General features: G+C 43.4%; 1 protein-coding gene across 1 annotated transcript in view; it reads right to left on the bottom strand.

Moving 5' to 3' along the window:
• Positions 1-20,895, bottom strand: part of LOC129708703 (SRSF protein kinase 1-like) — a 50,462-nt gene extending 29,567 nt beyond the window's left edge. Inside the window, exons 1-2 of the mRNA XM_055654641.1 lie at positions 20,765-20,895; positions 20,615-20,675 (exon numbers count right to left, since the gene is read on the bottom strand). Of these exons, the coding sequence (XP_055510616.1) occupies positions 20,615-20,675; positions 20,765-20,780 (77 nt within the window). The 5' untranslated portion in view covers positions 20,781-20,895. The remainder of the gene's footprint in view (positions 1-20,614; positions 20,676-20,764) is intronic.
• Between the last annotated feature and the right edge of the window lie 5,801 nt (positions 20,896-26,696).

The following is a 26,696-nucleotide window of genomic DNA, read 5'->3' as shown; positions in this document are numbered from 1 at the left end:
GTTGGCCGAGGAGGTAGTTGAAGCAGGTATCATAACAGCATTAAAAAAACATTTAGACAGGTAGACGGATAGGAAAGGTTTCGAGGGATATGGGCCAAAGGTGTGGGACTAGCATAGATGGGGCAACTTGGTCGGCATGGGCAAGTTGGACCATAGGGCCTGTTTCCGTGCGGTATGACTCTATAACACTTGATTTATTCACAAATGTGATAAATACAAGACAACATGCAACAATGTGACGATAAGAACAGCAAGTGTTCAGGAGTAGTTACTGTTCCAATCATAAGCATCTGAAATTTATAAACAAAAGGAAACCACAGCACATTTACACATTAAACTGAAAGTATGAACTATTGAATGTCAGGTAACAAAGACTAAACTACGGAAAACATTTGTGTTGTATCTTTCAAGCAGTTTAAGACCTCAGCTCTAAACATTTGCAACTTAATACAATGATAAAGATACACATCAGATACACATCGGTCAGCCATGATCACAATGAATGGCCGTGCTGGCTCGAAGGGCCGAAAGGCCTCCTCCTGTCCCTATTTTCTATGTTTCTACATGGGGATTAAATCATTCACAATTAATAAATGAGTTTTTCAATGGCTCTGTCATAAAACCATTTTAAAATCGCTCTCTATAAAACACAAACCCGGTCAGTATTACTAATTGATTTATATCGGCTTTCGGGATAATACTACTGTTCTCCATTTTTACAAAGTGCACGTTTTGAAAATTCCTTCAACTGCTCTTGCAGCGTTTTCTGAAGCATTACTAACCGTGGTCTGAAGATTGAAAGATGCCAACCTCTTTGTAATCTGGACATCACAATCTATAGAATACCTGCAATATTACAGTACAGGTATCTCCAATATTACTAAAAAATAACATCAAGTAAAAGAAATAGTCGACAGGACAACCGCATAAAGACTGTCATCACAATAAGTTTTGAGGGATATCTTGGCGGAAAGATACATGGGGCAGACCTAATTTAAGTCAAACCAAAGCCAGGCTGTGTACACAGGACTTTAAACAAGTCCAAATACTTAGATGAGCTCGTATAGAGGAGAAATTGGGAGATTAGCCAAGAGATCAATGGAATTGGCATGTTCGCAAGATACCAGCCCCAGATGAACTGAGCTAGGGACAGCGCCAAGTGATGTCACAGAGGTGGAGATGCCAAGTCATAGTGATGGAGGGGACATGTCGTCATACCCGCTGTATTAATCAGATCAATGGTCTGGTTCAACCTCAGAAATGTACTGAGATGGAAATAGTGGCTAGAGAACCAAGCTAACCAAGTAGTGTACCAGTAACCAACGATAATGGGCCCAATCCTCCAATAATGTTTGCTCGCCTAATCTGGATGCCAGAGGAACAATCAGAACAATAAACTGAAAAATGAAAATAGCAATATATTTCTAGATATTTGCTGCTTTTCAATTCTTGTTGAATTATACCATCTCTCATTAATCAGAAGATACTGAATGTAGTTTGGTTACAATGCCTGATTCAAGTGATAGCTCATCACTGGCAAGTCTAGATATCTAACATTCAAAACCAGGGAAGCAAAGAATACCATAACCAAGATGTGTGCTTCCCTAGGATCAGCAGTGTTTATGAACAGGAATCCTGGCAAAAACATTTGGCAAGAAGAGGAAGACCTAGTCTGTTTGAATAGTAGATAGATTTACATGATTGGTTTACCCATGCTGAGCCAAGGCACACCACAAAATCAACTCCACCTCATCTTATTTTACAAGGGATTGTATGCAGTGTTTTGGTTGACCCTTTGAATGACATTCAAGCACTAGCTAAAAAAAGTATTCTCGTGACCTTTGGTGCATGTCAAAGATTAGGCCAAGTCGTCCACTTAAAAACAAATGCATCACATGCCTACTTCATAGACTTCAAACACTATTTTGCAGAAAAACTTTGCTTGAGGATGAAAGAGCTACTGTTAAATCAAAACAAATATGGAATAAATAGTGTTCCAACTCTAATGCAACTTCAAAAAAAATCTCCAAATTCCCCATCTAAAACTTTAGTCACAGTTCTGTATCTTGAGAATTTGGTTTTCATTTTAGTAGAAGTTCGTCCTTGTCTGAGAATTGCAAAGCAATTAATGAAGATCAAAGGAAAATAACTATAACCACACATTAGAACTGCGACACAATTAGCTTTTGCCCTCAGATGTAATTAAAAGATCCCCATTTTAAGCCTCATGTTACCAGCTTGGGTGCAGAGGTGTTTTAGGCACTTTGTGGTCAATCACCCCTCCATCACAAAGCAATATGCACTGGTCCCCAATGGCACTGATGCCAGGGTCACCAAGCCCCACGTGCCCGATGCCCATCTCAGAACTCATGGTCAGTAATCAAAGAAATTCCAAAATAACTTTTCAGTCACAATCTTAACATGCAGTGGGTATCTGGTGTTAGGTCATCTATTTTTTTCTACCCGACTAGTCACTGCTTTCTGGGTGTCACTCAACAGACACTAGTCCATCAGGGAAGCAGAAGATTTTTATATTTGTTGATCTGAAACAGCCTGCGACAAATCAGCAATTGTTGTGCAGCAAAGTGTCAATTTTCTTTCCACAGGCATTACTCCCACGGAGATAACATTCTGCGATAGATCACTTTAACTTTCCAAAAACAGTACAATGGTCAATTTTAACTAGGTGCAATTTTTGCAAATTTGTATTTTATACATCTGCCATCGAATCACAATATTGCATGTTAATACATCTGTGCTGTAAATGAAATTTATGGCGCTTTGACGCTTTATCTTTTCCCTCACCTCATTTCAAGTTCACTGCCCTAATTATAGTTAACCAAATAGAGTAGGAGCTCTGGCTCCAAACGAGACAAATTTAAATACTCTGAAGCAAACAGCAGAGCACCCAACATTTCTTTCTCTATCCACCCCTTAACTACACCACGATTTATATCCCGGCCATTACATAGACCTTCTTTATTTCAGTTCGCCATGGACTGCTCAACTTTCCCCCAAAAAATGCAGAGAAACAAAATGCATGTAATCCATTTTATATATTTCCTGAGCAGCAAAAGAAATGCCGCCCTTTCACATACTATGAACCAGTGGACCTCTCTTCCCTTCCCCATAAAGCACAAAACTAATGACACGTCTACACAGCTAAAAATACATTCTTTCAATCGGCAAAACAATAGCCAATAAACTGGAGCAAATTAGTGAATTCAGTAAAACTGACTGACAAAAATGTGAACATTTCCTCGTCAAACCTGCTTTCTAGAGGATAAACACAAAAAAAAGTGCCCAGATTTTCCTTGAAATGGGATAAAGGGTAAGAAATTCTGGTTACTAAGGTCAGTGCTTACATGGAAATGCAAGTACTTCGTCAAAACACCGCTTTCTCTGCAATGTACCTGATTTGAATATCAATTCACCAGTAATGACAAAAATAACAGCCAGAAAATGCTAGTTTCACAAGATAACCTGTATACACTAGTACCATCACTCGGCACACAGTGTAAAACAAAAGCATAATCGCAGACAAATATTTCATCATATTTAATACCATCATTTGAAAACCAGCACCACAAACTACTGAAAAGCCTCATATCAATTCTTAAAACAAAACATGAAAGATGTACAATACCTGTTTGACGCTCTGTTACCCATTGGCAATGGCAGCCCTGAAGTCAAATCAGAGATTTTCTGCAAAGCCATCAACAAATATTTCAGCTGCTTCTGCTAGAATGCACTGCAGGCTGTGATCAGCCCCCGAGCCGATCGGGAGTCTGCTTACATCACAAGCAGGAAATGGCCTACCACCTAGCTGCAGAAAGACTACACTGCATTGCAGGTGAGTCCCTTCCAGTTTAAAAAAAAAACCATTTTCTTTACATTTATTTTAGTGGACTAGATACAATCACATTTTAGCAAGTGGTGCAGCGAAGCAGCGTGTTAATGATACTGCATTTAATCAGTGACAGCCACAGTGATAGGCGGTGTGTTCAGAGATCTGAATTCAGACAAGCCCATAAGAGGATTTTTTGGAAAGGGATGGGGGTGGGCAGCAGAGTAGCAGTTAGATGGGGATTCTAGAGGAGCTGTTAGATGTGTTCGGCCGCTGAGTGGCAACCAGTGTTTAGATGCCAATCATGCTACATAATGGCATGGGTGGGGCTTGGAAGTGAATTTTTAATTTAAAATTATTGCATGGTTTGTGGGTTCATCCCTGAACAGGTTAAGGTGGCAAGATCACTCCAGGGAGGGTGCAGGGCCATTGACTGTGAAACACACTGAAAAATGAAGGGCACATGCAATTGTTGAAGAAAAGTGATACAAGATGAGGTCTAAAAACAATGGGCTTGTACCTCAGTAAAGGCAAAGGAAACTATTGGAATTAGGCAAGTACACATAAACCCTGTCAGGATAAATAAACCACATATTCAGATACATACTTCTGGGCAGAGAGGGGAGAACAGGAAGGGGGTTGATACATGAATTTACATTTGGACCCAATGCACCCATCTACAGTTTAGTTTAGTGTTACATACAGAGGTAAGGTACAGTGAAAAGCTTTTGTTGAATGCTAGTCAGCGGAAAAACAATACACAGGTACAATCGAGCCATCCACAGTACAGATTCATGATAAAGGGAATAACGTGAATAACGTTTAGTAAAAGATAAAGTCCAGCACAGTCCGATCAAAAATAGTACGAGGGTCTCCAATGAGACTGAATGTGGGATGTACCTACAGCAGACCTGTATCTCCATCTTTGCCTTTCTCTCTTTCTGCCTGGAACCAAGATCTCATTCTGTCAACATCATGCAGTTGCTGGACTGCAATACACCTAAAATAATATGGGTATTTTATGCTCTGTAAAATATCGTTCTGAAGAAACAGCCAAAGAGCCTTTCCAAACTCAAAATGTTTTTGATGAAAGAATTCCATGGGGTATAAATGTCTTTATTCAAATGCATGGATATTCATCACTTGGTTAGATGGTGCAATATTTTGAGCGCATAGATGTTGGCGAGAATTATACAGCATACATAAATATACTGCTCAATTCTATATTCACATATACTGTACACAGGCAGTCTACCTTCCTCTTACAAAATCTGTAATCCAGAGATGATCAACTTCCTCAACTACTTTAAGTTAACCCAACCTACAAATTGAGACCAATGTTTAGTTTTGGAGATTATCCTGGGTTTGTATGTGTATAACTATTTGCAGTGTTTGAATCAATCACATTATGGAAGATACTCAAGCAGGTCTACTTAGCTAATTTTTTGGTCAAGGAATCATTTTAGATTGTAGATGAAAAACCAATACAAAATACAGTAAATAATTTTTGAAAACCCTGCACTTCAAAAGACAGGCATTTGATTCTGGAGCTAATATATAATCCAATCCACTTTCTGCAGAACTTAGGTTGAGTTTCTATTCAAGTAAAGTTAATGATTTATATTTTAAGCTGCAAGATAGCCTTAGCTAAACATATTAAATATTACATTGGGTACACCATTCAAGCTACATGGTTCATCAACAATTCTTATTTCAATCTAATGAAACACAATCAACTACAAAATTGACCAGGTACTATGTTTGCACATGTAATAGATATTGCAAGAGAGTTTTGAGACAATTATCAACAATCTAAATGCCTGTTCTAATTGTTAGAGAGGACAATTGGTATAGTTGCTGCCTTAAGGACCTGTCCCACTTAGGAGACCTAAACAGCAACCTCTGGCGACCTTGCCCGCCACCCAAGGCTTCCATGAGGTCACAGGAGGTTTTGGTCACTCTCCCGAAATGGTCGAAAGTGGTTTCCGCGTGGTCGAGGCTTCATCTAGGTTGCTGCTATTTTTTCATCATGATTAAAACCGGCCTCAACTAAAAATAGGTTGCTATTTTAAAAATCGATAATTCTTTTGTTGCAGGTCTAGTCGAAGCCGGTTTTCTTCATAGTCGAGGAAGGTTTTCAACATACGCATGGGAGGTGGTAGGAGTTTGCAGGACACATCGACCTTGATTTTCTTTTTTTGGGTGGAGGGCAAGGTCACCAGAAGTTGCTGTTTAGGTCTCCTAAGTGGGACAGGCCCTTTAAAGCGCTTGAAGCGCCGGAGACCTGGGTTCGATCCCGGCTACGGTTGCTGTCTGTACGGAGTTTGTACATACTCTCCACGACCACGTGGATTTTTTCCAAGATTTTCAGTTTCCTCCCACACTCCAAAGACGTACAGGTATGTAGGTTAATTGGCTTGGTGTATGTGAAAATTGTCCCTTGTGTGTGTAGGATAGTGTTAATGTGCGGGGGATCGCTGGTCGGTGCGGACTCGGTGGGCAGAAGGCCTGTTTCCGCACTGTATCTCTAAACTAAACTAAGTATAACTACAAATTGGGGTAACAGAATAGATCCAAAAGGAATTCCAGCTGCATGCTTAATGGGCTATTGTTTTCCAATATTTACCATTTTGCTATTCAATATCTGTTTAATCTCAAAGTCATTAATCTCAAGGTCCCAAATATAAACAGTATCCCCAAAAAGTGCTGGAGTAACTCAGTGAGCCAGGCAGCATCTCTAGGGGACATGGAAAGGGGCAGGACCCTTCTTCAGACTGACCCGAAACGCCACCTTTCCATGTCCTCCAACAATGTTCCTTGGCCTACCGAGTTACTCCAGCACTCTTTTTTTGTAAACCCGCATCTGCAGTTTCTTGTCTAAACCATATAGCATACGAGGGTGTATTATTTGGAGGAGTAAAGCCAAATATACTGCACAAATTTAATTCAGTTTAATACTGTGTCTCAAAAATATTCACAGGCAAAAGAAATTTCAAAGACAACTACCAGAACAATAAACAGCAGGAACATGCATTTATCTAAAGTAATGGAGAATACTGTACTGTCCAGGAATTGGTGCCAAAAGTACATTTCATTTATCTTGCTCCCAAGATTGAACGAGTTCAAGATAAACTGCGATCTCAAAAGGCAATCCGCGCTGCCATTCACAACATCAGTGCCAGAAAATGCTGGTTCGCAAGTACTTCACAACTACACAACGCAGCACCTTCAGAATCAGAATATTGAACATTCAAACTCCCCATCAAGGCGTATGCACATATTTTAAGCTCACACTTCATTTCATTAGTCTTCCTTTGGATAAGGTACTAAAGTCCTGTCAAATAGGCAAAATTAAAAAGGACCAAACTGCAGTTTGAAAATAAGGAAGGATATATTCTCAGTCAACAATATCTGGTTATTTGTATGGGTGGCCAAAATGCAGGATACATTTCTTCATATAATTAAATTGAAAAGTATTTAACCATTTCAAGCTGCTTAGGAGCACATTAAATTCATGAAAGGGATTTTTTATATATGAATGAAAATAATTATATTCACCACTGACAAACTCAGTTCAGCTCAGCTCAAAGATGCCCACTCTTTAAAATTAATGGTTAAACACTGCACTGTGATTGGAATCCATAAACTATTTTAACAAAACAGCAATTTTCAAATTTATAAACTAAGTGTTCATAGTAAGCGGCAAACAGAAGGCAACTATTTAGCTCCGTGTGCTTTTGCTAGATTCTTTATTGATAAGAGCTTTCAAATTAATCCCTTAAATCTCTTAGATGCCACCCGGCAGATGCAATAGTGACATTTAAGAGACCTTAGGACAAGCACATGGATATGCATGGAATGGAGGGATATGGAGGATGTGCGGACAAATAATAGTTGGTCTTGACATCATATTGAACATGGATATTGTGGGCCAAAGGACCTTTTCCTGTGTGGCGCTGCTCTAATCCCATGTTCATGCTCTTTGCAGGATCCCTGCAGAGTGGTCTTCCTTTAATTATTTGTATAATTCCATCTAATGTTGTATCTTGAACTCGTTCAACCTTGGAAGGAGCAAGATAAAAGGAAATGTACTTTTGTCACCAATTCCTGAGCAGTACAGTATTCTCCATTACTTTAGATAATGCACGTTACTGCTGTTTATTGTTCTGGTAGTTGTCTCATCCTTTCAAGCAAGTGACTTTCAAATATAATGTTTAAAAAAAAATCTCATGTCACTTCTCGAACCTTTGTATCAATACTGCCACTAAAAAAGTTTTAACAATACAATTTAAAATTGACGATCACTGGAAAAAAATCCGTCCTTTTCTGCTTCAAGACATTATAAGCTTCTCTATTAACATCATATAATTGAAAGGCCTTATGTCTGCCTCGACTTTAATAAACCATTTCCAAGATTTTGACACTTGAAGTACTCATTAATACAGAATATTTGGCCCATTGTAATCATGCAAGCTCCCAACAGCATAATCCGATCAATCCGATTTCCCTTTCATTTAATTCCAGAGGTCTACAACTTATTCCCTCTCACACACCCAATAACTTTCCCTGTTGATCTGTTGGCCACATACCTATAAAATGGACAATATGAAGTAGCCAATTAATCTACCAGCACATCTTTGAGACACAGGAGAAAAATTGCAGCAACTGGAAGAAACCCAGTCACTGTGAGAAAATTCAAATTCCACCCAAACAACACGCAAGGTCAATACTAAGGTTGACAAAAGAGCTGGAGAAACTCAGCGGGTGCAGCAGCATCTATGGAGCTAAGGAAATAGACAAAGTTATGGGCTGAAACCCTTCTTCAGACTGATGTATGGTGGGGTGGGGGGGAGGAGGTGGGGAGAAGAAAGGTAGAGGAGGAGCCAGAGGGCTGAGGGAGAGCTGAGAAGGGGAGGAGGCAGCAATGGCTCCGGAAATTGGAGAAGTCAATGTTTATGTCAATAATAAACTGGGTTACTTGGGTGCCACACCTATTTATATTTTGCTCACCACATTTGAATAAATTATTAAATTCAAGGTCTAATCAAAGATGGAGTTAACTCTTTCCTTTTCTCCAATAATAAAACCAGCAATGCAAATTCTTTAAATAAGAAACATTTAATTGTTCCATGGCCTTCAATTATTTGTATATATTCTTCTTTTGTTCTGGCAATCTTCATCAACATTTTACCAATTTTATATTGTGCTTTAATAACCTATTTTTATTCAACTAAAATATGCATCATTTCATATTTTGTACCCTATTATTGCCTTACATATGTTGTTTCACCCGTTCACGCAAGTAAATCTCAGAGCTGAAACCCCATTTATTGAAATGAGGAATTTTAAGCAGCTCAATGTTATTAGTATTTTCCAGGGCAGATGTCTAAGTGAAGAACATTAAAGACACACTAGAGATCTAAATAATTCATGATGGACACCTAAATTAGCAATGTTAATCTAGACATGTAGATCATTGGTTAACCAAAATATATTCAACATTCATGTTGGCTCCATTGTTCCCAATGAACTCTCTGCAGACTTGTAGCACCAAATATTCACATGGAGAGCCACCAAAGCTCTTATTCAAATAGTCATAAATTGGACATATCTATGAGGTGCTCAGGAAAGATCTTATATATGCAGCTTTTGACCGATAATAGGACACAATATCAAAGCTTAGTGCATTAAGTTCCAAGAAAGAAAAAGTCAATCGAATAGAATGGACAAGCAGAATTTGACAATTCAACCAATATGGAGAAATGTAAAGTGATCCATGAGGAAGTAAATATATTGCTTTTAAAATGAATAGACAGAAACCTGGAGCGTTAAACAATGTTATTTAAAAACTATAAACCAGTAGTTTGGCAAGAGGAGGTCCTGATTCTCAATACCAGCCGCACATATTTTTCTCATTATTTCCATCATTCTTCCCCCCACCCCCAAAGATTCTACTATTTATGATATACAAGGGGCAATTTAGTGGACAATTAACGTACCAGCACATAAATTGTGCAAAGTACTTACGCAAGTACTTATATTGGAAGCATTGAAGAACCGTTTGCATTTGTTATTAACCTATAAGTGATCTACTCATAACTTATATTCCCATATTTTCGTCAATAAAATCTAAAATTGTGGCGAACACCATCCTTATTTAAATGAGAACTCAAACTAAACTAAACCTCCTAATGTTGCTACAGGGTGTCTATTTCTAGAACCTTATAGATTAACATGTCAACACTGAGAAATGCACAATCACAAGCTCAAAATGAACTTAATGAAGATGGAAATTAACTTTGCATGTCTTGAAGCTGCATCAATAGTAATCACTCTCCAGTCAATTCATAAAAGCAAGGTAAAAATGAGCCCAGCGAGTAGAGCTGCTGCCTCACAGCACCAGAGATCCATGTTCAAATTGGCCCTCGTGTGCTGTATGCAGTTTGAGCTCTTATGACTGGCTGGATTTCCTCTGGGTGCTATGATTTCCTATCATACCCAAGACGAGCGGGTTGGTAGGTTAATTGGCCACTGTAAATTGTCTCTGGTGTATGCGAGGGATAGAGCCTGGGAGGAATATAGATGGGATTGATATAGCTTAGTGGAAATGGATGATTGATAGTTGGCATGGACTCTTTAGACTTTAGTTTAGACTTAGAGATACAGCATGGAAACAGGCCCCTCAGCCCCCAGAGTCTGCGCCGAAAAGGGATCACCCCGTATACTAACACTATCCTACACACTAGGAACAATTTACAATTTTTCCGAAGCCAACTAACCAACAAACATGTATGTCTTTGGAGTGTAGGAGGAAACCAGAGCACCCGGAGAAAACCCACACGCTGAGCATACAAACTCAGTACAGATAGTACCGTAGTCAGGATTGAACCCAGCTTTTTGGCGCTGTAAGGCAGCAACTCTACCGCTGCACCACCGATCAGCCCTCTACTCCATGGGCATGTGCGTGGCTGGTCGAGCTGGGTTTCTGGTGTGGGATAAAACATGATAGCACTGGGCAAGTTTGAAAGACATTTTCTATCCATGGTTCACCAGAGAGTGATTTGTAAGCTAAATACTTAAGATGCAGTCTTAGCATCAATTCGAGTCTATACCAACTTTTAGCCCTGGATTCCCTCTTCACTGTGATAAAGAAACTTGAACTTCAATGGTTCAGTTGGGAGAACACCAATCTACAAAGATGGGGAAATATCTAGACCAATTTCCAGAAATGGTTGTATATGCATGCATGCGTGGCAAAATTCTTGGCAGATAAACCATCGAATTCAACTCTTCCACGAGCATTTTAATTCTCAAGTTCATCTTAATGATGGTTTAGAAATGTGCAATGATTCATGACGGTAGCACAGTATCCAAGAAACAAAATACTTGGCAGTTCATTGATAATCACCCACTCACAGTATACAAGCTTTGACAAGACAAACCCATCCATGGCATAGCTCACTGGGGCCAGTGCCTTGCCAAAGATTCAGCCAGGACACAGACACAAACCTCAGGTAATTCATACAACCCACCAAGAAACTGGGTGCAAAACTGACCAACCTCAACTAGTAATGCTTTATGGCTTTATTTATCAGGTGAGGAAAAGAGGATCCCATTTCATGGAGATCAGTTTTTAATAAGTTCAATCAATAATGCAATGCAATTGCAGCTTAATGAAGTGCAAGCAGCTGCTGAACTGCCAAAAATAGCCAGCCCACTTAAAACCGCTAAAGCTGCAGCCTTTGTAATTCATGTACACTGTAAAGTAACAAGGCGAGCACTTCTTTTCAAACATAAGCAGCTGTCTGGGTTTATCTGGTCAATACAAGTGATAGTGACTGGATCAATCAGTTGGCTGCCCACTCGAGAGCACTGTTATTCCATGTAGCAACAAAAGCTTTCTCTTCAATAGTACCTGAACAAGAACAGTGCAGTGCAGATGAGATGCAAGGAACTGTAGATGCTGGAATTTTTAGTGAAACGCAAGGTGCTGGGGTAACTCAACAGGTCAGACAGTATGTGTGGAAGGAATGGAAAGTTGACGATTCGGATCAGCACCCTTCTACAGATGTGCACCTCTGGAAGGAATTCACAAATGCTGCCTGACCCACTGAATTACCCCAGCACCTGTGTGATCCAATCTAGCAGAGTATGTCTCTGGTTCAACCTGTCTGCTGTTGCCCTTCCCTCTATTTAGTGTAAACATACGAGTGTAAAATCTTTTGACTTTAAGTACTATACCACCAATTTGAGCAATCAAAGATGAGACAATCTGAGGGGAAAAAAAAGAATTTTCCCTGGAGTAAAGGCTAATTATTTATCTTTCAAATAACACTAAACTGGCTCATCATTATCTCATTGCTGTATATAGGACAATTAAAAAATTACCACATGGTGCAATGGAAAATTAACAATGGGGTCAAAACAGATGAGAATAGGGTTTACAATATAAAGAGATAACAGCAGTGCAACATTGCCTATTAGGTAAAGACTTAGCTGAAAGAAATAAGGGTGAAGTGAGGAGCAACAATAAAGAATTTTCAGTGTTGAACACAAAGACGTCAGGTCCAGGAAGGGAAATTTGAATGGACAGAGGCAAACTTCAATAGAAAAAGTTCAAACTTATTTATAGGTAGTCAAATTTGATGGCTAGAGGCTCAGTCGTTAAGAATTGGTTGACATGTTCACAATCCCAATTCATTGATTTTATAGAATCTTCCTTTTAAATGTTAACATCAGAATTATCCATTATCTACAATTGCAATATTTCAATTGTTGTCAAAGCAATGTTATGTCCAATTCTGGGCACCATAGTTTAACAAAGAGGCAAAGGCTTTAGAAATGTGGAAAGCTTATTAAAATGACTGCAGGCATGAAGAACTTTGTTTATCTGGAAAGACTGCAGAAGCTGGACTACTCCTTGGAACAGGAGACTAAAAGTATCTGTGAATAGAGAAACTTTTCATATCATTAAAGTCAAGATCCTCACAGATATACTTCTCATGAGTGAGGATAGGACATGGATAAAGAAGAATTTATACTGGATGAACCATACATAAGTTCAAAAGCAAAACGGTGACAATACTGAGCAGGTCAAGCGACATGTACAAAAAACTTAATGTTCTATGTCAATGACCTTTCAGCAGAACTTGAAAATTGAGATCACACTAGGTTTTTCCAACCAAAGTTCTTAATTGGACATCAAGGTAAAAATAAAAGACCAAAAAATAAGAATAAAGTCAACGTGGCTACTATGTATTATACAATTCATTTTTAACGCAAGTAATTAAAATGTTCTGCCAGTGTTCAGTTATGCGGCAAATGTGTAACGATAAAGATTAACATGGGCACCTCTCCTGAAAGACAGCACAAAATCTATTGAGAGCACTGAAAAAAATGTTACATTTCCCTGGCCTGGTTTACAACAAATATGTTACTTTAGCATAATAACAAATATTTATATTGTTTAATCAACATAACTATCAAATATTACACCATACAATTCAGTCCTTCCATAAGCTGGGGTACATTCCCGATTGTCCAACCTACCTCATCGCAGACACTGGACTTTGTCTTTGGAACTGTTGCGCCACAATGCTCAGAAACAGATGCTGCACTCTGTATCTTTCTCTTTACTCTACTTATTGTACTTGAGTTTGACTTGATTGCATTTGTGTACAGTAATAGCCGATTTGATTGGATAGCACAAAAAAAACCTTTTCACTGGACCCTGCCACGTGACAATAAACCTAAATTTAAACCTAATAATAGATAATAGACAATAGGTGCAGGAGTAATGATTGATATTGCTTACAGGATACCATAATTCTAAAAATGCAAATTCAGTAACATGTACTGCCAACAGCAAAGGCGTAAACATTTTTTTGTAACATTCCATCAGTGTCAAAAATGTTACGCAAATTAATTTGTTTTCATTTCAATAAGAGATCAAATTACTTAACTGGAAGCTGAGGAGGACAGTATATATCTTACATGACTGTAAATTTTAAATACACTCGACTGGTATATCCATTGGATTACTGAATTTCAGAATGAAAATTTAGAATTCAGGTTCAATTATGTTCTGTAATTTTTTATCCTTATTAATGTATTTCTATTTGAAATACAGGCATTTTTATGAGGATGTTGCCAGGACTCTAGGGCCTAAGTTATAGGGAGATGTTGAGCAGGCTAGGACTTTATTCCTTGGAGCGCAGGAGGATGAGGGAGATGCTATAGATATGGACAAAATCATGAGAGAACTCGATCGGGTAGACACACACACACACTCTCCTTTCCAGAGTAGGGGAGTCAAGTACCAGAGGACAAAGGTGAGTGGGGAAAAATTTAATAGGAAACTGAGGGGTAACTTTTTCCCCCACAAAGGGTGGTAAGTGCATGAAACGAGTTTCTGGAGGAGGTAATTGAGGCAGGTTCTATTCCAACGTTCAAGAAAAATTTAGACAGGTACATGGATAGGACAGGTTTGGGCCAAACACAGTCTGGTGGAACTCATGTAGATGGCACATATTGGTCCGTGTGGGCAAGTTACGCCAAAGGGTCTGTTTCCACACCATGACATTACAAAAACATTGAGATTTGAAAGCATTGCCTCCGTTAGAACCACTCCCAGCCCTGTCAGACTGAGGTTCAAGTCCCACTCAGTCCACTAACGAGCACCAAAAGTTAGCAGACACTTTGATGGGGTGTTGCACTGTGGAAGATATTCCCATGTGGGACTAAACACCAAATTTAGACACATGGAACTGCAGATGCTGGTTTACAAACAAAAAGTGCAGGAGTAACTCAGCAGATCAGGCAGCATCTCTGGAGAACATGGACAGGTGGTGTTTTGGGTCGGAAACCTTCTTAGGCTCTGCATACTTTCTCAGCTGATGATGGAATAGTCTAGTATAGTATTTCAAATATAATGAAGCAGCCCTTGCCCAACACCAAATATTATGTTTTAGAAATATTTACACAGGTACATGGATAGGGCAGGTTTAGAGGGATATAGGCCAAACACAGGCAGGTGGGACGTGTCGGTGAGGCACTTTGGTCAGTGTGACCAAGTTGGGCCGAAGGGCCTGTTCCTACACTTATGACCTGGACATGCAACATTCCCATCACAAAGCTGACAAAGACCATGCCTAGAGATAAACTAACGACTTATCCTCGATGTCCAAAGGCATTGCTCCCACCTTTGAGAGGAAATTTCAGGTCTCAGGGCATGGCATTGCCAACTGGAGTACCTGCATTCAGAGCCAGCAACGAAAGGCAATGGACAAGGCTGGAAGGAGTTATGCCCCTGTCCCACTTAGGAAACCTGAACGGAAACCTCTGGAGACTTTGCGCCCCACCCAAGGTTTCCGTGCGGTTCCCGGAGGTTTTTGTCAGTCCCCAAGCTTCCATTACCTGCAACCTCCGGCAACCGCCTGCAACCTCTGGGAACCGCACGGAAACCTTGGGTGGGGCGTAAAGTCTTCAGAGGTTTCCGTTCAGGTTTCCTAAGTGGGAGAGGGGCATTATTGACTGAGATCAGAAGGGGCTAAGCCGTGGAAGGATCAGAAAATGTTGAGAATTTAAAAAAAATCAAGGCATCTTTAATCAGAAGCGAACAAACGGCAGCATGCACAGAAATTATGCTCATAAGTCATAGGAGCAGAATTTGACCATTCGGCCCAGAGTCTGCTCTGCCATTCTGTCATGATTGATCTATCTGTGTTAAACACTTTCCCATCCACTCCTTCCACAATAGGGGCAATTTATAGAAGTCAATTAACCGACAAACCCGCACATCTTTGGGATAGGAGAGGTAACTGGAGCACCCTGAGGAAAAGCATGCAGATCAGGATCAAACTCGGTTCTCTGGTACTGTGACGCAGCAACTCAACCCGCTGCGCCACTGTGCTGCCAAATATGTTGACCATCTGCACATAGACCTTGTGGCAATCAGGCAAAGGTTCATAGATATTTATAGCCAACATCCATATAGTATTTGATAACATCGCTCAATACAGGTTTTCATTAAGTTAAAAATTAATGGAATCTGGCTGGGAGATTTACTGAGCTGCAAGGTACAGAGGATAGGATTAATTGGAAACAAAAGTGGCAGGATGTGATAACAGGGCCCAAGAAGGATCTGACCTCAAGCCACAATTATTCAACACGTTAATGACTAGTGATAAATAAAAATTGAAACTTGCTTACCCACAAAGGCAGATTATATTGGAAACATTGAATTAAAAAGAAACATTAATTGATGTGAATGAATAAACTTCAGAAAGCATATTTCAATGTGTGCAGTCATCAACTGTGAACCCGAAATGGAACCAAACTAAACAAGATTTTAAATGGTGCTAATTCAGAAGCAAATGCCTCATAATAGCCCCAAGTGTATCTATTCCCATAACTCCCACGTCCTCCTCACTGGCAGCGTTGTCCAGGCACCTACCATGGTGTAAAAATATTTGCCTTGTACATCTCCCTTAATCGAATCGGGGCCCTTCTTCAGTCTGAAGAAGGGTCCCGACCCAAAATGTCACCCATCCTTTTTCTTCAGAGATACTGCCCGACTTGCTGAGTTAATGCAGCACTTTCTGTCTATCTCAAGTATCTTGTAAATACTGCGAAAGTACCCGTCTCAACTACCTCCTCTGGCAGCTTTCCATATACCCACCACCCTCTGAATGAAAAGGTTGCCTCTCAGGTTCCTGGTAAATCTTTCTCTTCTCACCTTAAACCTTGTCCTACGTTCCTTGAGTCGCCTACATTCCCCTCTAGTATAACCCTTATTATTAGACTTAATGGTTTAATACAGTAAGCAATCTGTTCCTGCAATTCCAACCCTTAGTCTGCAGAAAAATTTAGCCCCTTATGATACGGGGTAGTCAATATGGCAGGAGTAGTCAATATGGCAATGGTTCACTAGGTAAGTCACAGTGACAGGTAGAACAAGGTCCACCCTCCTGCATACTTTAGGTTTAGGATTATTATTGTCACGTGTACTGAGCTACAGTGAAAAGTTTTTGTTTGCATGCTATCCACTCAAATCAGACAACACTATGCACGAATACAATCAAGCCAACCACAAGTAAAACTCCACAATGTATCAGAACATTTCCGCTGAACAAACTTTAATAAAATGTCACTATACATCTTTAAAACTGGACAGATAAGAACAGATCTTTTCAGCTGGACATTGTGGAATAGGAACTGCGTCAAATATAAGGTCATAAGTGATTCCAAAGTATATCAAATTCTATATATGGAGAAAAAGACAAGGAAAACCTCATCCTACAATACAAAACATTTATGATTTAAAAAATGATCATCCAGATAGGGGCGAGAAAAAAGGGGGACCAGGTAAAGGTTTGCAGGGACAGAAGAATTAAGAATTTTCTTTGCAAGAAAATGGTTGCAGATTTGAAGGAAGCCTTATCTGGCAGAGAGAAGCCATTAACAATATCAGTTACCATTGGGGCCAGGGAGATGTTAGATGATCAGCAGTATGTAGGTCTTGGGATCAAGTGGATGGGCCCGATACAGATGAGCTCAATTGGCAGGATGGAAGACAGGAGTAAAATGCGAGTTTGTAACAAAATAAAACAAGGTCGTGAATTGAAACGTAATTTTAAAAATCCTCAAAAATCAGTTGAAACAATCTGTTTATGACATCAATGATATTATGATCTCATATTTGAGGAACGCACTATTTTCTTTGTTACTATTCTACAGAAATTTACCATCCATTGCAAAAATATCTTCAAATATAAATGCAGCAGAATTGGATAAAGTGACAAAAGATGCCAATCCCATAAAGTACAGGCCTACTTTTATCGGCATTGCTTCATGTCCAATTAAAGACCATTTATCCTGGGTCTGTACCATTAATGTCCTGCCATTACTTTATCCATTATCCAAAACAAGGAGGTCAGCTCAAGTGGTTAAAAAGAGACCACAGGTGATAGAAACCTGAAAAAAACACAATTTGAGAAGTACTCGGCAGTAGTGTGGTGGAGAACAAAGGAAACTTTGACTCTGCAGGGCAAAGATCCTTTGTCCAAACTGAGGTTTTCTCACTCCAGTCCTGAGGAAAAGTCCAGGACACGATACGTGAACTGCTTCTCATTCCACGCACGCCACTTAACATGAGAACAGCAAGATTTGGATTTTATTCCAGATATCCAGCATCTGGACTTTTTAAAATTTATTTCTTCACTCTAGTCATTGCCCAGCTCGTCCGCCTGTTTCCAGCATTGTATCCTCCAATATGATATACTTGGCCATCTCAATTGCACAAATCCCCAAGCTTTTTCCAGACATCAAATAAACTACCTAGATATTCAACCAGCAAATAACTGGAGAAAAGGCTTATGTGAGAAAAAAACCTAATCTAGTGAAATACTGGCATTTTCCCAACTATACCTTTTCCACCACAAAAACATGCAAGATCTCTTCCTGTAGAAACAAAGGACTGCAGATGCTGGTTAATACACAAAAGGACACAAAGTCCCATTGTAACGCACCAATTCAGGCAGCAACTCTGTCTGAATAAGGGTCTCAACCCAAAACATTACCTTATTATCCATGTTCTCCAGAGATACTGCCTGATCTGCTGAGTTGCTCCAGCACTTTGTGTCCTTGCAAGATATCTTATTGTCAAGAGCAAGGCGCTCATAGTCACTCAACCAAGAAAAGGACACAGGAAATCGTGCAAGGTAATATAAATTAATTACAAAACACAAAGTGCTGGAGATAGACAGTGGGTCTGGCTGTGGGGGAACATATAGGTGATATTTCTTCTTCAGCACGACCAGTTGGGGGAAAAGAAGGATATAATCAGTCTGAAGGGTACCAATCTGAAGTGCCGCCTCTCCATTCCCTACACAGATGTTGCCCGACCTGACTTCCTCCAGCTTTGTGTCTTGCTCAAGATTCCAACATCTGCAGTGGCGTGTCTCTTTAAACAATTATTAGACCCATTTGCAGATAAACCTTGTGTAGGAAAGAACTGCAGATGCTGGTTTAAATCGACAGTAGACAAAATGCTGGAGTAACTCAGCGGGACAGGTAGCATCTCTGGAGAGAAGGAATGGGTGACGTTTTGGGACAAGACCCTTCTGCAGACCGAGTTACTCCAGCATTTTGTGTCTACCTACAGATAAATCTAATCTGTTTTAATGAAAGTGAATAAGCTTAGAAACAAAAGTTGTATGCCATTCTACCTTAATTAAAGGATTTGCATTAGCTAGACGTATTAAGAGACGCTACCAATTCAAACCTTTGAGTTACAATACAGTATATCCTTTCCTCCATCATCCCCGAAGATAGATGGGGATGGGGAGGGGGCATGGGGAAATGGGGATGGGGGAAATAGGGAGGGCTTGGGGGGGGATGGGGATGTGGGATGCTGGGGGGGGGGGTGGGGCGGTGGTGACGTGGGATGCGGGGGGGGGACGAGGGATGCGGGGGGGGGGGGGGGGGGGGGGGGGGGGGGGGTGGGGACGTGGGATGGGGGGGGAGGAGGGACGTGGGGGGGGGGGGGGGGGGGGGGGGGAGTGGGGGGGGTGGGGACGTGGGATGCGGGGAGGGGTGGGGACGAGGGTGGGTGGGGGGGGGGTGGGGGATGTGGGGGGTGGGGACGTGGGATGCGGGGGGGTGGGGACGTGGGATGCGGGGGGGGGGGGTGGGGGGGTGGGATGCGTGGGGGGGGGGTGGGATGTGGGGCGGGGGGGGACGTGGGATGGGGGGGGGGGGGGGTGGATGCGGGGGGGACGTGGGGGGGGGGGACGTGGGGGGGGGGGGGGGGGGATGCGGGGGTGGGGGATGGGGGGGGGGGGTGGGGATGCGGGGGGGGGGGGGGGGGGGACGTGGGACGTGGGGGGGCGGGGGGACGTGGGATGCGGGGGGGGGGGGGGTGGGATGCGGGGGGGGGGGTGGGGACGTGGGATGCGGGGGGGGGGGGGGACGTGGGATGGGGGGGGGGGGGGGGGGGGTGGCGGGGGGGTGGGGACGTGGGATGCGGGGGGGGGGGGGTGGGGACGTGGGATGCGGGGGGGGGGGTGGGGACGGGGGGCGGGGGGGGGGTGGGGACGTGGGATGCGGGGGGGTGGGGACGTGGGATGCTTGGGGGGGGTGGGGACGTGGGATGCGGGGGGGGGGGGGACGTGGGATGGGGGGGGGGGTGGGGACGTGGGATGCGGGGGGGTGGGGACGTGTGGGATGCGGGGGGGTGGGGACGTGGGATGGGGGGGGGGGGGGGGGGGGTGGGGGGGGGGGGGGACGTGGGATGCCGGGGGTGGGGACTTGGGATGCCGCGGGTGGGTGGGGACGTGGGATCGCGGGGGGGGGGGGGAGGGGGGGGGGATGGGGGCGGGGGGGGGGATGGGATTGGGGGGGGTGGGTGTGGGAGATGGGTTTTGTTGGCAGATGGGTGGGGACATGGGGTCGGGGGAGATGGGGGGGGGGGGGGGAGGTGCGTGGGGGAGATGGGGGGGGGGGGGGGGGGGGGGGGGGGGGGAGATTGGATGGGGGTGGAAGGTGGAGATGAGAGAGGTGAGACAGGGAAAGGGGGAGGAGAGGCCAGCCAGGCCCTGGTGCAGCAGGTGGGGATGGAGGGGGGGGGGGGGGGGGGGAGGAGGGGGGGGGAAGGGAAGGGGGGGGGGGGGGGGGGGGGGGGGAGGGGGGAGATGAGGGGAGGACCACGCAACCAGGGGGATAGTGGTGAGGGGAGAGCCAGGCGAGGCCCGGCCCCGAAGCACTCACTTTTTCGGCACCTTCTCCTTCTTGGCGCGGCTCCGCTTCTTGCGCGCCTGCAGAGCGAGCACTGAGGAGACAAAGGGGGAGATGGCGGGTTAGAGTGGGCCGGGGGCAAGCGCCGGCCGGTCGGTCGGACGGGAGAGAGATACCGCTCACCTTTCCGGGAGCTCATGGCGAGCCCGGTCCTGGCCGCGCCGAGCCGCGCACGCGCAAACCAGCGCGTCCCAACGTCAGCTCGCTCCCGCCGCCGCCAGTACTGCGCACGCGTACCGCCAGGGTTTCGTTTCTCTCTCGCTGGGATCCGCTCGACCTCCCACCGCCAGGGGGCGGGCACAGCACCTGCCTCGCTGAGGACTCCGGTTTGTCCTCAGTCAGGTCCTCCCAGTTCCCGCGCGGCACCCGTACTGAGATGGTGCTTACCTGATGACGTACCCTAGACCGGTGACGTAGTTTCCATCGCTGACGTGTCTATATTGCTGACGTTTTCTGATGCGATGACTACGTCATAGCACCCATGCGTCATAACCTTCATAACGCTTCAGGCGTCAACACCACTTTACGTCACAGCTTCTCGCCTGGAGAGCTTTGAAGACATCTGTAAGTCGCACCCACATTCACACCCTCGTGTGGTAGGTCTTCCACCAGCACAAGCATAATTCAGTTTAAAAAGTGTACAAAAACACTTGTTTAAAATGATATTGGGATGAGGATAGGTGATTGTGAGTGGGATATTTGTTATACTGATTGCATTGGGAAGGGTGATTATAGAGTGATGGGTTGTATATATGACTAAGATACTGGATAGTATATGAGGGTTTTTTCTTTTCTTCTTTTTGTATGGCTTTGTAAATATTTAATTAGTGTTCAAATGTAAATAATTTGGTGTCCATATAGTGGTTGGTGTACATATGGTGTACATATAGCTGCTAAATGTGTATGATAATTACAAGCAGTTGAATAAGGGGTGGGAATTAATAAGCTTTGGCTTCTGCCTGCTCCTTTTCGGACACATGTGATTTCATTTATGTATAGATATTGTTTATGACACTTTATAAATATTTTTGTTTTGTATTTTGTATGCTGTTTCACACTTGCTTTTTATTCTTTTATTCTGTTCGAAATAAATAATAAAATTTAAAAATATATATATTTTTTAAAGTGTCATTTCCTGGTGCAAGCACCGGAGTTTGCACATTCTCCCCCTGACCGGGTTTTCTCCGGGTGCTTCGGATTTCTCCCACACTCCAACGATATGTAAGTTTGTAGGTTCTGCAGTAGTCACTGCCTGCCATTGTGAAAAGGACCCGTTTACTCCTACTCTTTGTTTCCTGTTTACCAGCCAGTTCTCTATCCACATCAATACTGAACCCCCAATGCCTTGTGCTTTAAGTTTGTATACTAATCTCTTATGTGGGACCTTGGCGAAAGCCTTCTGGAAGTCCAGATACACTACATCCACTGGTTCTCCCCTATCCACGCTACTAGTTACATCCTCGAAAAATTCTATAAGATTCGTCAGACATGATTTACCTTTCGTAAATCCATGCTGACTTTGTCCAATGATTTCACCACTTTCCAAATGTGCTGCTATCCCATCTTTAATAACTGACTCTAGAAGTTTCCCCACTACCGATGTTAGACTAACTGGTCTGTAATTCCCCGTTTTCTCTCTCCCTCCCTTCTTAAAAAGTGGGGTTACGTTTGCTTCCCGCCAATCCTCTGGAACGACTCCAGAATCTAAAGAGTTTTGAAAGATTATTACTAATGCATCCACTATTTCTGGAGCTACTTCCTTATGTACTCTGTGATGCAGCCTATCTGGCCCTGGGGATTTATCGGCCTTTAATCCATTCAATTTACCCAACACCACTTCCCGACTAACCTGGATTTCACTCAATTCCTCCAACTCCTTTGACCCGCGGTCCCCTGCTATTTCCGGCAGATTATTTATGTCTTCCTTTGTGAAGACGGAACCAAAGTAGTTATTCAATTGGTCCGCCATATCCTTGTTCCCCATGATCAACTCACCTGTTTCTGACTGCAAGGGACACACATTTGTTTTAACTAATCTCTTTCTTTTCACATATCTATAAAATCTTTTGCAGTCAGTTTTTATGTTCCCTGCCAGTTTTCTTTCATAATCCATTTTTCCTTTCCTAATTAAGCCCTTTGTCCTCCTCTGCTGGTCTCTGAATTTCTCCCAGTCCTCCGGTATGCTGCTTTTTCTGGCTAATTTGTACGCATCATCCTTCGCTTTGATACTATCCCTGATTTCCCTTGTTATCCACGGATGCACTACCTTCCCTGATTTATTCTTTTGCCAAACTGGGATGAACAATTTTTGTAGTTCATCCATGCAGTCTTTAAATGTCTTCCATTGCATATCCACCGTCAACCCTTTTAGAATTAATTGCCAGTCAATCTTGGCCAATTCACGTCTCATACCCTCAAAGTTACCTTTCTTTAAGTTCAGAACCATTGTTTCTGAATTAACAATGTCACTCTCCATCCTAATGAAGAACTCAACCATATTATGGTCACTCTTGCCCAAGGGGCCACGCACATCAAGACTGCTAACTAACCCTTCCTCATTACTCAATACCCAGTCTAAAATAGCCTGCTCTCTCGTTGGTTCCTCTACATGTTGATTTAGATAACTATCCCGCATACATTCCAAGAAATCCTCTTCCTCAGCACCCCTGCCAATTTGATTCACCCAATCTATATGTAGATTGAAGTCACCCATTATAACTGCTTTGCCTTTGTCGCACGCATTTCTAATTTCCTGTTTGATACCATCTCCAACTTCACTACTACTGTTAGGTGGCCTGTACACAACACCCACCGGCGTTTTCTGCCCCTTAGTGTTTCGCAGCTCTACCCATACAGATTCCACATCCTCCAAACTAATGTCCTTCCTTTCCATTGCGTTAATCTCCTCTCTAATCAGCAACGCTACCCCACCTCCTTTTCCTTTCTCTCTATCCCTCCTGATTATTGAATATCCCTGGATGTTCAGCTACCAGCCTTGGTCACCCTGGAGCCATGTCTCCGTGATCCCAACTATATCATAATCATTAATGGCTATCTGCACGTTCAACATTAATGGCTATCTGCACGTTCAACTCATCCACCTTATTATGAATACTCCTTGCATTGAGACACAAAGCCTTCAGGCTTGTTTTTACAACTCTCTTACCCCTTTATACAATTATGTTGAAAAGTGGCCCTTTTTGATTTTTGCCCTGGTTTTGTCTGCCTGCCACTTTTACTTTTCACCTTGCTACCTATTGCTTCTACCCTCATTTTACATCCCCCTGCCTCTCTGCACTTGTACCCATCCCCCTGCCACATTAGTTTAAATCCTCCCGAAGGGCCGGTTTCCTTGCTGTATCTTTAAAGTCTAAGTCTAAAGGGTATATAGTCAGGTAAAGATCAGTCGGATGATGGGTCCCGACTCGAAACGTAACCTATCCATAGGGAGATTGCACGCAGTCGAGGTTACGACCCATGACCCGTACTGTTGCCACGCAACGCCAATTGGAGTACATGCGATGAACTGCAGGTAAGCATTTACTATGGCTGCCAGCCCAGCATCCGGACTGGTTGCACACTCGCGGACCCCGGGCCGTCTATTCCGCGCGGGGGGGGGGGGGGGGGGGGGGGGGGGGGGGGGGGGGGGGGTGGGAGAGGAGGAGGTCGGGGTGACTTTGGGTGGGCGGAGGGAGCAGATCGTCCCCAACTTTGCTGCAGCTGACGTTGCCCGGAGCCCTGGCCCCGCTCCACCCGGCCCCGCTTCACCCGGTCCCGTGTGTGGGCGCTGCTGACCCACAGCCCCTGACAGTGCGGCCCACAAGGGGAGACGGGGCGAAGGGCGGCCGTGGCCGGACAGCGCTGACCCCGGGGACGAGAGTGGGGGCTGTCCCGAGGGATGCGCTCCTTCGGCCACTTGCACCTTGGTGCTCAGGTTCAGAGCAAAGATATTAGTGCATTTGGTTCTGAGCGCTCAGTCACTCAAAAAAAATAACCCCATAATATTGTAATCAAATTGCTCTGAGTTTGTTTTATTTAGCGAAGGCTTATCGTGATGGTGCTATCTCTCTGGACACGACAATGAATGCGGCTATTAGTCGCGGATTGTAAAAGACGCTACACCATGAGATAACACCAGTTTAAACATGATACCTTCCTGCTTTCAATGACAGCACCCACAATTATTTACTGCGCAAAAAAATTATCATTTTGGCTGTTTTTAACAGGAAAGAAAATACGCGTTTCGTGTGTTAACAGTGTATACCAAGGCCGCCATGTTCTCCACAGGGATTGAGCTGTTCCGTGTGTCACGCCCTTTGACCCGATTACCTTACATGCAACCCCCCTATGAGGTGGAAGATTGCAACCTTCACGTGGTTGCCGCCCTGTTTCCGCCCTGTTTCGACGAATGCAATCAACCCGGTGTGCACAATCAAATAAGATCAAATAAAACAAGTTGTCCTACAACTTTAGGCTGTGCGCGCCATACGCAAGAAGAAGGCCTATCCATGTTCTCCAGAGATGGTGTCTGATGTGCTCAGTTACTCCAGCCCTCTGCGTCCTTTTAATTAAAGAGCCTTGACTGTACGAAGTGGCAAATCCTAAACTGCAAGGTCGGGTCAGTAGTAATGGCCATGATACTTCTGAAGTCTCAAAATCTTATCAGATTTATGAATATGCTTTAGTGCATGAAGATAGTCAGCATGAGCTCGATGGACTGAAGGGCCTGTTTCCATGTTGCATCTCTAAACTAAACTCACTGGTACTCTGCTAGATGATTCAACAGAGATTTTAGGTGTATCCAAACTTTTGAAAAAGTTTTCTCAGACTTTTGACCAGAAGTATTTTTAATACCAAATTGAACTTGACCTAAATTATGAAGCTGGGACGTACCTGCAAAGCTACAAATAGAAACACACCTTCAGTAGATTTGACACACATAGATTGTCCCATATCAGTTGATCAAGCTTTTGGGGCGAGCATATTAAAATTAGGGTAGTTACCGTTGTCTATGATCATGAGAACAGCATTTAAAGTCTAATTATCGCAAACCACAATTACAGATGCAGAGGTCTAACTGATTCTACTGGCAGGTGCAACTTATTTCTATAAAAATATTCCACAGAGAGGATGTATTTGCCTTTTAATGAGGTGGTGTGAGCTAAATAGTTTTGCAATTAGAGATAGACTGTGTTATTTTTGAAGGAACCAGACAATGAGCCTTTAAGAGAGAGAAGGATATAGACTGGGGTGGCTCACCACTCCCCCAACGCCTGTTTATTACTGCCCTCCGGTGCTGTCTGTGTGGAGTTTCCATGCTCTCTTTAAGCGAACAGATTTTGAATCTATACATCTCTATATTACTAAAACTCTCATCTTGTTTGTTTGTCCATTTGTTTGCCCAGTTTGTATTTGCACAAAAACGCTACAATATTTGGCTCGCCTTACTCACCGTTGTCATGTGATCTAAATTAAACAAGTTTAGTTCACGTTATTGTCGTTTAAAACTTTTTTTTAAAACAGCGCCCCACGTGCCCTGCCCCCACATGCCCTGCCCCCACTACTTGTCGTCTTTACTTGACAGGTGTCACAAAAGACACCCCACGGGTCCTCAGCACGGCCTTTGCACAATTTCAGGCCGCCATCTTTTTCTCCCGTCACAACATCAACCGGACGGCTCCACAGATAAGTTTCCTTCTATTTTAATTTCTGTCCCCCGGGCCCTGGGCTGGAATTGGTACCGGGGGCGGGGAGAGGACGTGCCGGGTACCTTTGGCCTCTCCCTCCCCCAGCTCCAGAACGCTCGCCTCCCCGACAGCCCCCGCCTCAAGCCCTCCCCATCCCCCGGCTCCATTAGGTTCGTCCCCCCCCCCCCCCCCCCAACAACCCGTGCCTCAAGCCCTCCCGTACCAGGACGCTCGCCCCTCCTCCTGACAGCCCCCGCCTCAAGCCCACCACTTCCTCGACTGAGTCCTGTCATTTGAAACATTGTAATGGGCAGGGCAAGGGAATTGGATTTATTTTTTTAGCAGGTCCCACTTGGTCTATATATATT

The sequence above is a fragment of the Leucoraja erinacea genome, chromosome 24, assembly GCF_028641065.1.
Source record: "Leucoraja erinacea ecotype New England chromosome 24, Leri_hhj_1, whole genome shotgun sequence".
Classification (NCBI taxonomy): Eukaryota; Metazoa; Chordata; class Chondrichthyes; order Rajiformes; family Rajidae; genus Leucoraja; species Leucoraja erinaceus.
Note: the sequence above shows the minus strand (reverse complement) of the source record. Positions and strands in the feature narration are given on the sequence as shown.